This window comes from Terrapene carolina, unplaced genomic scaffold (genome assembly GCF_002925995.2).
Source record: "Terrapene carolina triunguis isolate 2854851 unplaced genomic scaffold, T_m_triunguis-2.0 Scaffold30475, whole genome shotgun sequence".
Classification (NCBI taxonomy): Eukaryota; Metazoa; Chordata; order Testudines; family Emydidae; genus Terrapene; species Terrapene triunguis.
In genome coordinates, this window is record NW_020694826.1 from 62,107 (window position 1) to 77,993 (window position 15,887).

General features: G+C 51.5%; 1 protein-coding gene and 1 long non-coding RNA gene across 2 annotated transcripts in view; one reads left to right on the plus strand and one right to left on the minus strand.

The window, feature by feature from the left end:
• Positions 1-12,738, plus strand: part of LOC112123649 (zinc finger protein 345-like) — a 37,730-nt gene extending 24,992 nt beyond the window's left edge. The window contains exons 4-5 of the mRNA XM_029914099.1: positions 2,928-2,947; positions 11,346-12,738. Of these exons, the coding sequence (XP_029769959.1) occupies positions 2,928-2,947; positions 11,346-12,041 (716 nt within the window). The 3' untranslated portion in view covers positions 12,042-12,738. The remainder of the gene's footprint in view (positions 1-2,927; positions 2,948-11,345) is intronic.
• A 1,309-nt stretch (positions 12,739-14,047) lies between these two features.
• Positions 14,048-15,887, minus strand: part of LOC113409174 — a 2,426-nt gene continuing 586 nt past the window's right edge. The window contains exons 2-3 of the long non-coding RNA XR_003370464.1: positions 15,156-15,259; positions 14,048-14,344 (exon numbers count right to left, since the gene is read on the minus strand). This is a non-coding gene — a long non-coding RNA (uncharacterized LOC113409174). The remainder of the gene's footprint in view (positions 14,345-15,155; positions 15,260-15,887) is intronic.

Below are 15,887 nucleotides of genomic sequence, written 5' to 3' on the forward strand. Positions count from 1 at the left end.
GACAGATTTTTACCCCAGTTCCCTAAATGGCCCCCTCAAGGATTGAACTGGGTTTAGCTCAAACCACTGAGCTATCCCTCCCCCCACTGCCGTCTGAAACTCCAATACCACTGACGTAGGAATGATCTTAGGCCTGTATGAGACAAGGACAGACAGCGGCAGGCTTGCAGTTGGTTAACCAGAATGGGAGGATGGGACAGAAAGTTATGGAAGTGAACAGCGACCTGGGTTTGAAGTGCCCCAGACGTATTGTTGTTCTGGCTAGAAATACTAGAAGTGTTTTGAGATAATGAGCAGTTTGTTGAAATGAGGAGAATTGGTGACCCAGGAGAGGAGTCCCTGTGGGTTATGTGCTTTGTTAGAGTTTGCTATAAAAGATTAGGTGAAAGTAAACACCTTGGAGCAGTCCGAGGGAGCTTTTCTTAGGGTAAGGAGCTTGCATCTAAACTCCCCATCAGCTGGATGGAACAAGGGCCTCTGGAAACCCGGCTGGTGATCGCTCGAAACCATCTCAGACTGTGGTTAATTATATCTGGGTTGTCCTAAACCTACTGTGTGTGTGTGTGTGTGTGTGTGTGTGTGCGCGCTTCATATCTAATAAATAGTAGTTTTAGATAAGAACACGCTTGCTTGTATCCATCATTTATCAGACGGAAGCCCCGTGTTCCCATTGATTTATTCCTGACGCTGCCTGCAGAGAAACAGCTGGGTCTGTGCTGGGGAGAGACCTTCATTAAAGCTCCTTCTGAGCCTAGCCAAGGTGGGGAAGTTCTCCCGCTAGGACTAGCCCCAGACGCTGCTGACAGGATCTCCTGATCAGAGCGTCCAGGTGGTTGAGAGAGAGCTCAGGGAAAGCATTGGGGCTGGGCAGGAAATTGACTGCACAGTGAGCGCTTCCTCCTCCCCCATCTCTGCTCCTCGTGTCTCTGGGAGCCACAGAGCTGCTGCCCTCGTTACGATTCAGACCAAAAGGGATGTTTCTGTCAGCGAGGCTGACCGGCTTCACCCGGGCCCTTAAATGTCTCCCACTGACCTTGTACTGAGTTGTGGATCAAGCTTATCTTCCTGCCTGGCATCCAGCCTTCTGGGCCCTGGCAGAGCGGGTCCTGTGAGGGGAAGAGAACACCCCCAAGAACGGGGTGGTGGCCCAGTCTCCCATCTCGAGGGGAGAGCGACTGAAGAGGGCATCAGGAGAAAGAAGTGGTGGGAGATTCCCGAATCTCTAACCCACCCAGACACACCCACTGTAGACGGGGTGAGGAGCAGAGAGAGGGAAAAACGCTTCCTGGCTCTGTCTAGTTCTGGCCCTGCTGGCGGGACAGCGCCGGGGGCTCCTTTGATGCTGCTCTTTCTCTAGTGTTTGATGCAGACGCCGTTCCTGGGAGGGTTTAAAAAGTCTCTGTGGGTTCGGCGCTTTTGGGAGGGGGCTGGGCCTGCTGGGTTACAAAGAGACAGAGCGTTTTCCCAGCGTGGCAGGGTTGACGAAGTCCGTCTGCGGGGAAAGGGCTTGGGGGAATCAGGGTGTGAAATTAACTATCTCCTCCATTGCCCTTCTCACCTGGACAGGCTGTCACTCCAGATTGTCCCATCGTTCACGGGGACAGGGAAGGGAAAAGGCTGCAGAGGAGCCGATTCAGGTAGCGACTTCCCAGTGGCTCCGACTGGAGGGAGCGGGGCAGTAGATGCACAGGAGGTGGGCGCTGTTGAGGGATTTGGTCTTCAGGCGGGAGGGGGCAGGAAATACCCAGGGCGGAGAAAGGGAAGGGGACAGGGTGTGACTAACCTACTGGGACTTATTCAGCCTGGAACTAGATTCTATGACCAGACCCATGAGGTTGAGGTGAAAATTCCCCAATTTTTGAAACTGGAACCAACCCGCCCCGGACTGGGCTGGGTCAACTTCCCAGTGTGGGGGTGGGACTGTGATTGGGAGCCTCCCAGAGCTTTCATTTGATTGGCTCCTTTCCCGTGAATAGTGGGGCTGTGAGTGGGGCAGCAGGTACTGACTGTGGGACTCTTGCTCTTTCAGGGGCCGGTGACCTTCGAGGAGGTGGCTGTGTATTTCACCAGGGAAGAGGGGGCTCTGCTGGACCCCACTCAGAGAGCTCTCTACAGGGACGTCATGCAGGAGAACTACGAGAATGTGACCTCGCTGGGTAAGGATTCCCGTCCCCTCGGTTACTAGAAGCTGTGGGGTCTCTCCAGCACCCGTATCAGTTTCTGCTGGAAGTTCTTTCCCTGGTTCCTTAGATTAAAGGAGACTTCGTCACATCGTCCCCACAACTCATGTGTGATCCTGTTCCCTTCCCACAGCCCTCCTCTCATTCCTGAGGGGTCAGCCCCTACGCTCTCTGGGAAGTCGCCGTGACAGGCACTCTTCCCCAGAGCCCCTTCCTGGGTGATTTCTTCCTGCCAGATAGGAATAAAACGGTCGGGTTCACCATGGAGAGAGGTGAATAGCGGGGTCCCCCAAGGAGCTGCACTGGGACCAGGGCTGCTCAACATATTCGTAAATAATCTGGGAAAAGGGGGTAAACAGAGAGGTGGCCAAGTTTGCAGAGGATCCAGGATGACTCAAAGCAGACTGCGAAGAGCTATAAAGGGATCTCACAAAACTGGGTGACCGGACCACAAACCGGCCAATGAAATTCAATGCGGATAAATGCAAAGTGATGCACGTTGGAAAACATCATCCCAACTATGCACACAAAATAACGAGTTCTCAATTAACTGTTACCACCAATCACTGGATGCGCCACTCAGCTTGCGACTTCTCCTGGCTGCTCTGGGTTCCAGCCCAGGGACCCTGCAACAAACATCCAAGTTCTGTTCAGGCCACAACGTTGCTCTTTAATCCCTGGGCTGCTTCCTATCCCAGCATTCCCCCTTGTCTGGCCTTTGCCGGTCTCTCTACGCCGCTCTCCCAGAGAGCAACCGTGGGCTGTTCGTCTCTCTAGCCCCCAAACACAGCTCCCGTCTCCCAGGGAGTGACTGCAAACTACCTCCCTGAAGCCCCCTTCCTATGATCAGCTCCCTGCCTGTTCCCACACAGGCGAGCGTCCCCTAAGTAGGATTTTCCTCTCAGTCTTCAGCCTAATAGGTTAATTGGTCCATCTGGCCATCATTAACCCCGTTAGCATGAGGGAGAACTTGGAGTCATTGTGGATAGTTCTCTGAAAACATCCACTCAATGTGCAGTGGCAGTAAAAAGCAAACAGAATGCTGGGAATCATTAAGAAAGGGATAGCTAATGAGACAGAAACTATCATATTGCTTCTCTATAAATCCACAGTACGCCCACACCTTGATTACTGTGCGTAGATGTGGTCACCTCATCTCAAAAAAGATATACTGGCATTAGAGAAGGATCAGAGAAGAGCAACTAAAATGATTAGGAGTATGGAATGGCTTCTCTATGAGGCGAGATTAATAGGACTGGGACTTTTCAGCTTGGAAAAGAGACGACTGAGGTGAGGATATGATAGAGGTCTATAAAATCATGACCGGTGTGGAGAAAGTAAATAAGGAAGTGTTGTTTACTCCTTCTCATAACACAAGAACTAGGAGTCACCCAATGAAATGAATAGGCAGCAGGTTTAAAACAAACCAAAAGAAATATTTCTTCATACAACTCAGAGTCAACCTGTGGAACTCCCTGCCAGGGGCTCTTGTGAAGGCCAAAAGTATAACTGGGTTCAAAGAAGAATTAGATAAACTCATAGAGCATACGTTGATCAGTGGCTATTAGCCAAGATGGTCAGGGACACAGCCCCCTGCTCTGGGTGTCCCTAAACCTCCAATTTCCAGAAGCTGGGATTGGACAGCAGGGGATGGATCACTAGGAATTCCCTGTTCTGTTAATTCCCTCTGAAGCACCTGGCTCTGGCCACTGTAGGCAGACAGGATACTGGGCTAGACAGACCATGGGTCTGACCCCATATGGCCGTTCATAAAATCATAGAATATCAGGGTTGGAAGGGACCTCAGCAGGTATCTAGTCCAACCCCCTGCTCAAAGCAGGACCAATCCCCAATTAAATCATCTCAGCCAGGGCTTTGTCAAGCCTGACCTTAAACACCTCTAAGGAAGGAGATTCCACCACCTCCCTAGATAACCCATTCCAGGGCTTCACCACCCTCCTAGTGAAAAAGTTTTTCCTAATATCCAACCTAAACCTCTCCCACTGCAACTTGAGACCATTACTCCTTGTTCTGTCATCTGCTACCACTGAGAACAGTCTAGATCCATCCTGTTTGGAACCCCCTTTCAGGTAGTTGAAAGCAGCTATCAAATCCCCCCTCATTCTTCTCTTCTGCAGACTAAACAATCCCAGTTCCCTCAGCCTCTCCTCATAAGTCATGTGCTCCAGCCCCCGAATCATTTTCATTGCCCTCCATTTTTCCATATCCTTCTTGTAGTGTGGGGCCCAAAACTGGACACAGTACTCCAGATGCGGCCTCACCAATGTCGAATAGAGGGGAATGATCACGTTCCTCGATCTGCTGGCAATGACCCTACTTATACAGCCCCAAATGCCGTTAGCCTTCTTGGCAACAAGGGCACACTATTGACTCATATCCAGCTTCTCGTTCACTGTAACCCCTAGGTCCTTTTCTGCAGAACTGCTTCCTGGCCATTCGGTCCCTAGTCTGTAACAGAGGGCAGGACAAGAGGTGATGGGGTCAAACTACAGCACAGGAGATTTAGATTAAATCTCAGGAAAGACTTCCTAAGTGTGAGAACAGCAGGACGATGGAACAGACGCCTGGGGAGGTCCTGGAAGCTCCTTTACTGGAGGTTTTCAGAAGGGGGCTGGAGAGCATCTGTCTCGGCTGGCTTAGACACAACACATCCTGCGTCTTGGCAGGGGGTTAGCCTAGATGACCCTTGCGGTCCATTCTAACCCTCTGGTTTATGACTCTGATCCTCTGTTTGACCAGATGTTGCTAATCCTTCCAAAAGTGGTGTTTGCTTTTCCTCAGCTTGCACGAATATCTTCAGCGCAGCCACCTTCAGATAGCACCACACTCCCCCAAGAGCAAAGCTCTTCGACCGGTTAGATTTCTGTGCCATCCACCTGCATCTTTGCACCTGTTGTCTGGATTCCATCCTTGGTTTTCCCGGCATTTACGTTCAATCTAATTTTTGATTGCCCTGGGTTAAGGGTGATCATTTTGTTCCATGTCAAACTTAGTAAAGCAAAGTCCTCAGCAAAGTCAAAGTTGTGTAACTCGTCTGTGCCAACCCACTGGACACAGTCCATAATGCCTTTTGTTGCCTGCTTCATCAGCCACTCTATTGTGAATGGAAAGAGGATTGGTGATTATATATACCCTCATCTGACCCCACTCACAATATGGAGCCATTCACCAAAGCCTGCATCCAATCCTAATGCTCATCTACTGTAGAACCTCAGAGTTACGAACTGACCAGTCACCACACACCTCATTTGGAACCAGAAGTACACAATCGGGCAGCAGCAGAGACCAAAGAAGAAAAGCAAACACAATACAGTGCTGTATTAAACATAAACTACTAAAAAAATAAAAGGAAAGCAGCACTTTTTTTTCTGCACCGTACAGTTTCAAAGCTGTATTAGATCAATGTTCAGTCGTAAACTTTTGAAAGAACAATTATAATGTTTTGTTCAGAGTTACGAACATTTCAGAGTTACAGACAACCTCCCTTCCCGAGGTGTTCGTAACCCTGAGGTTCTGCCGTACGTCCATCATATAAACTCCTCCTTACATAGACCAGATTGTCTGTATTCCTCAAGGTCTCTCTCCGGACACCGTCAAACGCTTCCTTAAAGTTGACTAAGCTGCCGTCGCTTTTTCGATGAACAGTTGAGGCATGAACAGCTGTTCCAAAATGATCTGGCTGGCTGGACGCCAGCCTGTTCTGCTCATGATGTTTCTTTCCCGGCCTCCTTAATTCAGTTCAGCAAAACGGTAGCCAGTACTTTCCCCAGGATTAATAACAGCATAACGCCGCTCCAGTTTGTGCACTAAGATCCCCCTTTTGGGCACTGTCACAATGCCGCCACGTGGCATTCGTTCCTTCACCTTTATTTGGTTCGTTTGGTTAGCTGTTCAATTAGAATTTTAACTCCAGCTTCTTGAATTCTCTCCACCCCTGGAGCGTTCTCCTGTTTGAGCCCTTTCATTTCTTTGGGCGTTACAGGTCCCTCGTCTGTTTCTAACTTAGCATTGGCCTTTCTCTGAAACCTGGGCACGATCTTTGGCTCTGGGCGGTTGAATGGGAATGCACTTTTCATCGTCTGACTTGTGCATTTCAAATATCTGTCGAGGAGAGTCGCTGATGGGCACCGCCTGTGGTGGTCTGGTTTTTCCCGAGAGGTCTTCCACTATTTCAGAGAGCTGCTTGATATCTCTCCTCTGTGCCGCTGCTTCTGCCGCCACAGCCTTCACCTGCACCCAGGCATTCCTATCTTGCATGCCTCCCGGCTTTATCCCTTTTCTCTCGTGTGCACTCTGAGGTCTGTCTCTTGCACCGTTCGTTTTTGCCCCCCTGTCAATCAATGCCCACGTTCCGCCTTCTTCTGGCCTCTTCAGTGGCCCACTACTTCCTCGGCTGCCTTGTCTACTGTCTTTTTCCCATTCAAACATCTGTCTCACAGACTTTTGATCAGCCTGCTCCTGTAAAACACTGGCACAGTTGCTGAATGCAGCCTGGAATCTCCCCCGTCTTTCTTGGACCCTGAACTCCTCTATTGCTACAACTCGCCTTTTGTCTCTCCTCGGGAGCTTTTTGAGTGTCAGTTGTAACGTAGCCACTAAAAGAGACTGATCTGAGACCCCATCTGCTCCTCTGCTGACTCATGCACCCCTCTGAGCGAATGCCCATATCCCCACGTGTTCTCTGCGATTGCCAGTCGCATGGTGGGCCCATCTTCATATGAGCATTTGAATCCTCTTGTGCTGAAAAAGACTGTCTCTGGTCTTCAGGCTGTTTGTGCCAGGGAGATTCAAGAGCCATTCACAACTCCTTCCCAGCAGGTAGAGTATATCCTTTTTGCCGTCATCTGCTGCATTTCCTGGGGCAGATATTTGGATGACTGGTCACTTCACAGGTCTTGTTTGCAGGCTGGCGATTGTCATTCTGTCACGCGCTGGCTTCCAAAGTCCCCCAGGTAAAGAAAAGAAAGTGGGCACCTGACCCAAAGAGCCAATGGGAAGGTCGAACTTTTTAAAATGGGGAAAGAAACTTTCCCTTTGCCCGTTGTTCTCTCTGGGCTGCAGGGACACAGAGCAGCAATGCTATAAGCAGCAATGCTGTGTAAGGTTTGAACCAGGTATGAAAAATTATCTTCCATACCTAGAAGGAATCATTGGGATAGGGAATGTTTAGATAAATGCAATCAGGTTTATTTCTTTATTTTGGCTTGTGGATCTCCTCTGTGCTAACCCCTGATGCTTTTGTTTGCTTGTAACCTTTAAGCTGAACCCCCAAGAAACCTAGTTTGGGGGCTTAATTTTTTGGAATTGCTCTTTTAAAATCTCGGGAAAAGCCTAAATTCCAGATGTATCTTCTTCCTTTTTGTTTTTAATAAAATTTACCTTTTTTAAGAACAGGATTTGGGTTTTGGTGTCCTAAGAGGTTTGTGCACATGTTGTTTAATTAGCTGGGGGCAACAGCTGATTTGCTTTGGTTTCTTTCTCAGCTCTTCCCCAGAGGGGAGGTGAAGGGGCTGGAGGGTACCCCACAGGGAGAAATTTCCAAGTGTTCCTTCCTGGGGCCAAGGGGTTTTTTTTGCATTTGGGTGGTGGCAGCATTTACCAAGCCAAGGTCAGAGAGAAGCTGTAACCTTGGAGGTTTAATACCAGCCTGGAGCGGCCAGTATGAATTTTTAGAATCCTGGCGGGTCCCCACCTTCTGCGCTCGAAGCACCGGAGCGGGGAATCAGCCGTGACAGTTGTGATGTTCTCCAGCGTCATTCCTACACGTCTGTCATGGGTTCGTCCTCCTGAGTATAAGGTCGCTGCACCCTCAGACAACATCTCCCCGCTCCCTCCCCATCGCATCCCACGGACACCAAGTATTTTCTCATTTCTCACGGAATCGGTGTCAGCTTTCCTGGAGTTCACAAAGTACGTGCAGCAAAGTTCTCCCTGACCTGGTCGCAGAATTCTCCTCTTTTTCTCCAGGCTTGCGACCAGCATTGTGGCTAACGCTGAGAGAGTTACACAACCAGCATCCGCAATATGCCCAAAGGCTCACAGCCCCCACCCCAGCACACGCCACTCACACCAATCCACACAGCACAACACAACACAACCCGCACACCCACAATAACTCCAAACACGCGTAGCCCCTCGCCCCAGCAAGCACCGTTCATTCGCCTCCTTCCCAAACCAACACGAATTTCCCCGCACAACCCCTCCTACGCACGAACCAACCCCACACAGCACAACCGGCATGCACCCCAAACACCGTTCTGAAGCCTAAAATGCCTGTTGAATCAGGCTGAAGTGACGGCAACAGTCAACAGCGTCAATGAGAGCTCGTCTTGTTGAGAAGATCTCCGGGTTCTGTCATCACTGGGATTTGCCATCTGTCGCTGTCCAATTTTTCAGTTCTCAGCCCTTTTCAGCATCTTTCTGCACCTGACTTTCTAACTTCCACCCACGGAACAGCCCAGGCTTTCACTGCTCATTACAAATACCTCCCCTGATACAGCCGGGGATTACGTTTGCCTTTCTCCCAGCTGCTTCACATTGGTGTCTTATAATCCATCCTCTGAATGACTAATATACCTGGGTCTTTCTCCTCTGTCCTCCCCAGCAGACGAGTCTCCAGTTTATAGATCCTGAATTATCAGAACTGATTCCACACACTTGGGGATCTTCATAATCCCTTCCACCAGGGCCGTCCTTAGGCATACGCAGCATACGCAGCTGTGTAGGGCACGATGACATTTGGGGCACCAAATTGCCCCAAATTTCATGGTGCCCTAGGCAGCTGCATGCTGCATACGCGGCAGCCCCAGCGACCAGCCCTATCCCCTGGCCGGCCCCCCCACGGGCTGTGACCACTGCAAGGGGCAGGGCTGTCCTTAGGAGGGTGTGGGGCCCTGACCAACTCCCTCCGCCCCACCTCTTACCCTTCCCCCCTGGTGAGTGCGGGGAGGTTGGGGAAAAGGACGCCCCCCACACTCACCAGCGGTGGGAAACGGAGAGACGCGGCCCCAACCCGCTCCGCTTCCCTTGCCCCAGCCCCAGCCGTGTCGCTCGGGTTGGAGAAAGGTTGGGAGCTGGCGGAGTAGAGCGGGTTGGGGCCGGGCTGCTCCGCTTCCCACCGCTGCAGGGGGTGTGGGGGGGATCCCTTCCCCCAAACCCCCTCCCCCGAGCGACACGGCTGGGGCCGGGGTGAGGGAAGCAGAGTGGGCGGCTCCCAGCCCCCTGCTAATCCCCCGGGCCACTCTGGGACTGCGGGGCCCCCAAAAGTGCCCCCCCCACAGCTCCTGCCTCCCAGACCTTGGAGGGGGGGAGGCCAGGGGCCCCACACAGCCCCCACATGGGGGGGCTGCGTAGGGCACCCAAATGGCTAGGGACGGCGCTGCCTTCCACTGCATCTGACTCGCTACGTTCCCTAATTCCTCAAAACGTGCTGTCTTGGCCTCTCATACCCTTAGCTGCTGCATTCGGCGAAAGCCCCTGTTCCCTCCAGTTCCTAACTGAGCTAATCCCCACCAGCCCGTCCTCCTCGGTCCCAGCTTCCTGGCGATGTGTCCCGGGGCCCCTCTGTGTCAGTATAAAGCCGGGCCAGGGTGACTCCCTGCTCTGGCTGGGACATAGAGATGCTGTTTCTGAGTTTTGGGACTCCGCTTTCATGAGGAGTGTCTGGCTGTGTGTGTTCTCAGCGGAGCGGGGATCCTTACATCTCACGTTAGCAGCAAGTCCTGTGGCTTGGATTACCTGGGGAGCTGGTCCCCGAACGTTACTGTTTAGAAATGACCCGGGGTTAAAACACTAGAAGGTTCCTGGTGGCACATGCCCCGTGAATTCACCCGAGCTCACTTGTTTTCTTTTCCTTCGAACAGGGTTGCCGATTTCCAAAGCAGATGTGATCTCCCAGCTGGGAAAAGGGGAAGAGCCCTGGATCCCGGAGCTCCAGGGCTCCGAGGAAAGACAGAGTCTGCGAGGCGTCTGCATGGGTGAATTCATTAAACCCACTCTCTGAGCTCAGGATTGTCCCTTGCAGGTGTCGTGGCCTCAGGGCAGATGTTGCTCATGGCTTCCTACTCATCCTGTCCGACACCTGGCAGCTGCCTCCCTGGCCTCCCTTCCCCCTGAGTGTTGGAGGGGGTGTGAGGGCAGAATCGAGCCCTGCTTCTCTCCCTTGGGAGCACTGGCACTAGAAAAGGTTCAGAGAAGGGCAACTAAAATGATTAGGGGTTTGGAACGGGTCCCATATGAGGAGAGATTAAACAGGCTACGACTCTTCAGCTTGGAAAAGAGGAGACTAAGGGGGGATATGATAGAGGTCTATAAAATCATGAGTGATGTGGAGAAAGTGAATAAGGAAAAGTTATTTACTTATTCCCATAATACAAGAACTAGGGGCCACCAAATTAAATTAATGGGCAGCAGGTTTAAAACAAATAAAAGGAAGTTCTTCACTCAGCGCACAGTCAACTTGTGGAACTCCTTGCCTGAGGAGGTTGTGAAGGCTAGGACTATAACAGGGTTTAAAAGAGAACTAGATAAATTCATGGAGGTTAAGTCCGTTAATGGCTATTAGCCAGGATGGGTAAGGAATGGTGTCCCTAGCCTCTGTTTGTCAGAGGGTGGAGATGGATGGCAGGAGAGAGATCACTTGATCATTGCCTGTTAAGTTCACTCCCTCTGGGGCACCTGGCATTGGCCACTGTCGGCAGACAGGATACTGGGTTAGATGGACCTTTGGTCTGACCCGGAACGGCCATTCTGTTGTTCTTATGAGGAGTGTCAGGGATTCGGCTCCTAATTCTTTCCAGCTCCACAGCACTTCCTTTGGTGTGTTGCCCCCGAGTCTTTCCCCTTTCGGCGGGGCCCGGGCGATGACTGGTCGCTGGACTCTTTCTCTCTGTCCCAGCAGGTGCGGGGATGCTGAGTGAGAACGCGGCGCAGAGCCCGCAGCAGGAAGAGGCTAAGCACGTGGGAGCACATGGAGGATTATCATGGAGATCCAAAGGGAGCGCGTCCAGGCATCATGAGCAGGGAAAAGCTCGTGAGGGGCGGCACAGGCCGGAGCCGCAACAGGGAAACCAGCCGGGGCAGAAAGTGGGTAAATCCATTGATTGTCAGAGAACTCACAGGAACCTCAAAGCAATCACAGCCCAGCAGCGAATCCCCACGGCAAAGAGAAAAAACCCATGCACCGAGTGTGGGAAAAACTTCACTTACCGCTCAGACCTTCTTATACACGAGAGAATCCACATGGGGGAGAGACCCTATGAGTGCCCTGAGTGCGGGAAACGCTTCAATCGCAGCTCAACCCTTATCAGACACCAGAGACTCCACACGGGGCAGAGACCTTACAAATGCCCCGAGTGCGGGAAACGCTTCCCTCAGCACTCAGCCCTAGTTACCCACCAGAGGATCCACACCGGGGAGACCCCCTATCAGTGCTCGGCGTGTGAGAAACGCTTCACTCAGAGCTCAAACCTCATGGCCCACCAGAGGATCCACACCGGGGAGCGAGCTTACAAATGCCGGGACTGTGGGAAAAGCTTCACCGTCAGTTCAAACCTGATCCGGCATCAGAGAATCCACACGGGAGAGACCCCCTACGGATGCGCCGAGTGCGGGAAAAGCTTCACGGTGAGCTCACACCTTATTCGACACCAGGGCACCCACACTGGCGAGAACCCTTATACATGCGCCGACTGTGGGAGAAGCTTCAAACAGAACTCCAACCTTATGGCACATCAGAGAATTCACACGGGAGACAGACCCTATATGTGCACTGAGTGCGGGAAACGCTTCACGCAGAGCTCAGCCCTTATTAAACACCAGAGGATCCACAACGGAGACTAACGGGACAAAGATTTTGCTTCCCGCAGAGTGGCCTTGAAAGGGTGTTTGCACCATTTGCTCACTGTGGTCTCTCAGGGGAGTCGCTTGCTTTTACAGCTTGGCCTTCGGTAAATCCCATGATCCTTTCTATCAAGTCTTTTGTCCTATTAGTCATGGGAGTGTGTCCCTCTCTTACCCGGAATGTCTCCCGGTGGGGGAGACAGAGCTGATCTCAGCTAGACACACTGAAAGCAGATCTATCTCGGGTATCTTGGGGTGAGTCCGAGAGATTTGCTCTTTCCCCATCGCCGTCTGGCCCCCGCCCACTCCCTCACTCCGGCAGCATTAGCTTCTGTCTGACCTACACAGAGTTTGTCCTCCTTACATACACACAGTCATTTTATTTTAAAAATGACTAACAAACATATAGCTTAGAGAAATAAGAGCGGGGAGGCGAGCTCCACCAATTGTTTATCTCACTGCAATTCAGGGTGCTGGCTCCCAATGTTTAGTCACCGGAGTTCTTTTATGTACCTTAGAGGAGACCAGGATTAAGACCAAGCAAAATCACCACAATTATTAACCATGGCTATTTTATTATTAAAAAAGGAAACATCAAAAAAAGCAACACAAATGACAGCATACACATGATAAACTGATTATTTCTGTTACAATCTCTTTTGTATGCCTCTCCGTGGAGAGTTTTTAACCCTATTAGAGTCGGCTCACCTTCACAGGGGTACTTTTCTCCAGGTACGTTGAGACCAAGGTATATTGTTTCTCAAAATTATGGAGATTCCATTCTCTGGTATATCCTTAGATAACTACGGATGTTTCTAAATGGGCAAAATAATTTGCTTTAAGGGCAGGCGTATCCTATTGGTTATTAACGAATAACCAGCCCGTTTATAATTGGGCAAAGTGACGAATCTTAACTAGATCCTATGAAAATGAAGAAAATATTCAGATCTGTTCATTAGAAGAAGCCATTTAAGGACCTGTATTCAAACAGGCCAATTACGAATATCAAGAATTTTAAATTCAATTAAGTCCCGCTATTTCTCTGTTTAACAATGTTTAGCCCTTTTCACATCTCCAGTAAGTCATAGTCTGACCACTTGAGAAACTGTTCGTATTTTAAGTGACAACACCACTTTTAAATTCCAATAAAATCACAACACGCGTTCAAATCTAAACCCCTGGCGTAGTCCCAGCTCTGGTCTACTCAACAAACATATGTCAGTGTAAGTGCATGGCTCAGGGGTGTGGAAAATCCACACCCCTGAGCGACCTAGTGATACCGACCTCGTGTAGACAGTGCTTTTCAGGGAAGTGGCGTACCTACGCCCGTGGGAGACACTCTCCTCTTGGTATAGCTAGAGTCTTCACTAGGCGCCACAGCAAAGCAACTGCAAGTGCAGTTAACATTCTCTCACCAGTCCACGTTGAAGTTTTGGGGAGGTTTTCCTTGGCTTGGATTCCTCTTGAGTCTCCACGGTTTTGCTTAGCGGTCTGGGGCAGCTTGCTTGCAGAGCTGGATGGGGTGTGCTTGCTATCCAAGCAGGATTCTTTTACACCCTTCTTCCGATTTTCATGAAATGATGGGAACCCCACCCCCCCTTCCTTCAGGCGTGTTGAGATTCAAAGTTGGTTGTATTCACTCTTTCGTTGACTTTACACCTTGGCTTAGCTCAGAGGATCCCAAACCTATTTTCCTGCGCCATCCCCCTCATCCCTCCGTGGGAATCACATAACAGCCCCACAACTGCTGCCCGGCCTGGGCAGAAAGTGACTCATTGAGTGGAGCGGGCAGCTCACCCTGAGGTGGCACTAAGACCCAGTTGGTTCCAGTCCACACAGGAGCTACTTATATAAACAATGAGATCAGGCAGTTATTACATGAACGTTTGCCTTTAGATACAAAATATTTGCAAATATACATTTCAAAAGACGCTTATTCCATCTTAAGCATTTGATAAACAGCAAAACCTTTAATTGGAAACGTGAAGTAGAAGGCACCAGTATCTTCTGTAAAACATTTCCCACCGTACACATTCTCCACGTTTAAAGAATGACGATTTCAGTGGGTTTACGAAAGAAATTCATTTCAATAAGGATCGTTCTCAAGTTCCGTGCGCAGGGTTAAGCTGAGGTTTTTCCTTTGCAAAGAAGGCTAAAAGATGCACTTGATGACGTTGTTTATCGTTCTTATACCATCCTGTTGCAACTGGGTCGCTTCCTGAAAACATGAATGTTTTATCTGTGTGATCTTCTCGACCCAAGCTGCTTCGAGTTACCATTTGTTCGCGGTAGCAATTCAACATCTATTAAAAATACCGTGCAAAGCACAAATTTCAATGATGAAGGCAGCTTTTAAACATAGTACAAAGAAAACGGTACAAAGTTAAAGCAAGGTGACATTTAAAAGGCAGCTTTCTTCATCCTTATGACCCAGGATTTGCTTGTTCTCAGGAGATAAGGTAGAAACCGTTGGGGAGTTCCTTGTGCGTTTCAGGCAGGACCAAGACACGCCCAGGAACACACGAGGAGTGGAGTCGGGTCGCATTTCCTGCAGAAGCATTGCTGTCCCCCACTCGATTCCCGGCCCCACATCCCGAGGAGTGAGCACTGAGATCCTTTCGCGTTTCCCCTTTATTGTCCTCATCTGCCCTCCCCAGGTGGGCAGTTCTGGTCTCGGCCCAATAATTTCCCTGCTTAATTCCCCGCCCCTGTTTATTTCCCCTCGCTCATGCCCATTGGTGCCATATGAGAAGTTGCAATTCAGCGCTTGGCTGTCTCTGTCAGTGAACGCCTGCAAGCTTGTGGTTTGGGGGTTTCCGTGTGCATCTTCCGCCGGCAGCTTACCAGGCAGACAATGTCAGGTAGAGCCAGCGCCCCCCCCCCCCCCAAACACCTTGGATTCCTTTGGGCGTGTCGACACTTCCCTGCAGTTTGGGGTGTTGTGGTGGTTCTGGGGGGACTCAGAACTGAGTCACCTAATTACCCCCTGAGAGGGAGTCTCTCGTGGCAGGTCTCCAGCAGCCTGTGAGTCTCTCAGGCACTCGCCTCTGGGCTACGCCGCCCCTAACTTTGCCTTGCAGGTTAACAGTAGCTGCACCCCCAGCCCCCCAGTACCTTTGAATCGTTCCCCCGCGGTATCCAGCTCCTGGCCTAAGTTCCCTCTAAGCTGCACGGCCGTGCAGCTGGCTATAAAGGGCCGCGCAGGCAGCCACAGGGGCCTGGAGAGGAGAGAGGTAAGGGGGTGGGTGGGGAGGGGAGCGAGTTGGGGCGTGCAGGGCTGCTGCAGGGAGGGAGAGAGAGATAAAGGGAGTCCTTTCTCCCTGCGGCAGCCCCGGGGCAGCCTGCACCTCAAACCCCTCATCCCTGGTTCCATCAGCTGGAGCCCTGAGCCCCCCACACCCCCACCCTCTGCCCCAGCCCTGAGCCCCTCCCACACGCTGAACCCCTCCTCCCCAACCCCATCCCAAAGCCCGCACCCCCAGCTGGAGCCCTCAGCCCCCTACACCCCAACCCTCTACCCCAGCCCTGAACCCCCCTGCACCCCAAACCCCTCACCCCCAGCCCCACCCCAGAACCTGCACCCCCACCCAGAGCCCTCAGCCCCCCACACCCCAACCCTCTGCCCCAGCCCTGAGCCCCTCCTGCAACCCGAACCCCTCATCCCCAGCCCCACCCCAGAGCCCTCATCCCCCTGCACCCCAACCCTCTGCCCTAGTCCTGAGCCCCTCCAACACCCCAAACTCCTCATCCCTGGCCCCACCCCAGAGCCCGCACCCCCACACCCCAACCCCTCATCCCCAGCCCCACCCCAGAGCCCTCACCCCCAGCCGGAGCCCTGAGCCCCCC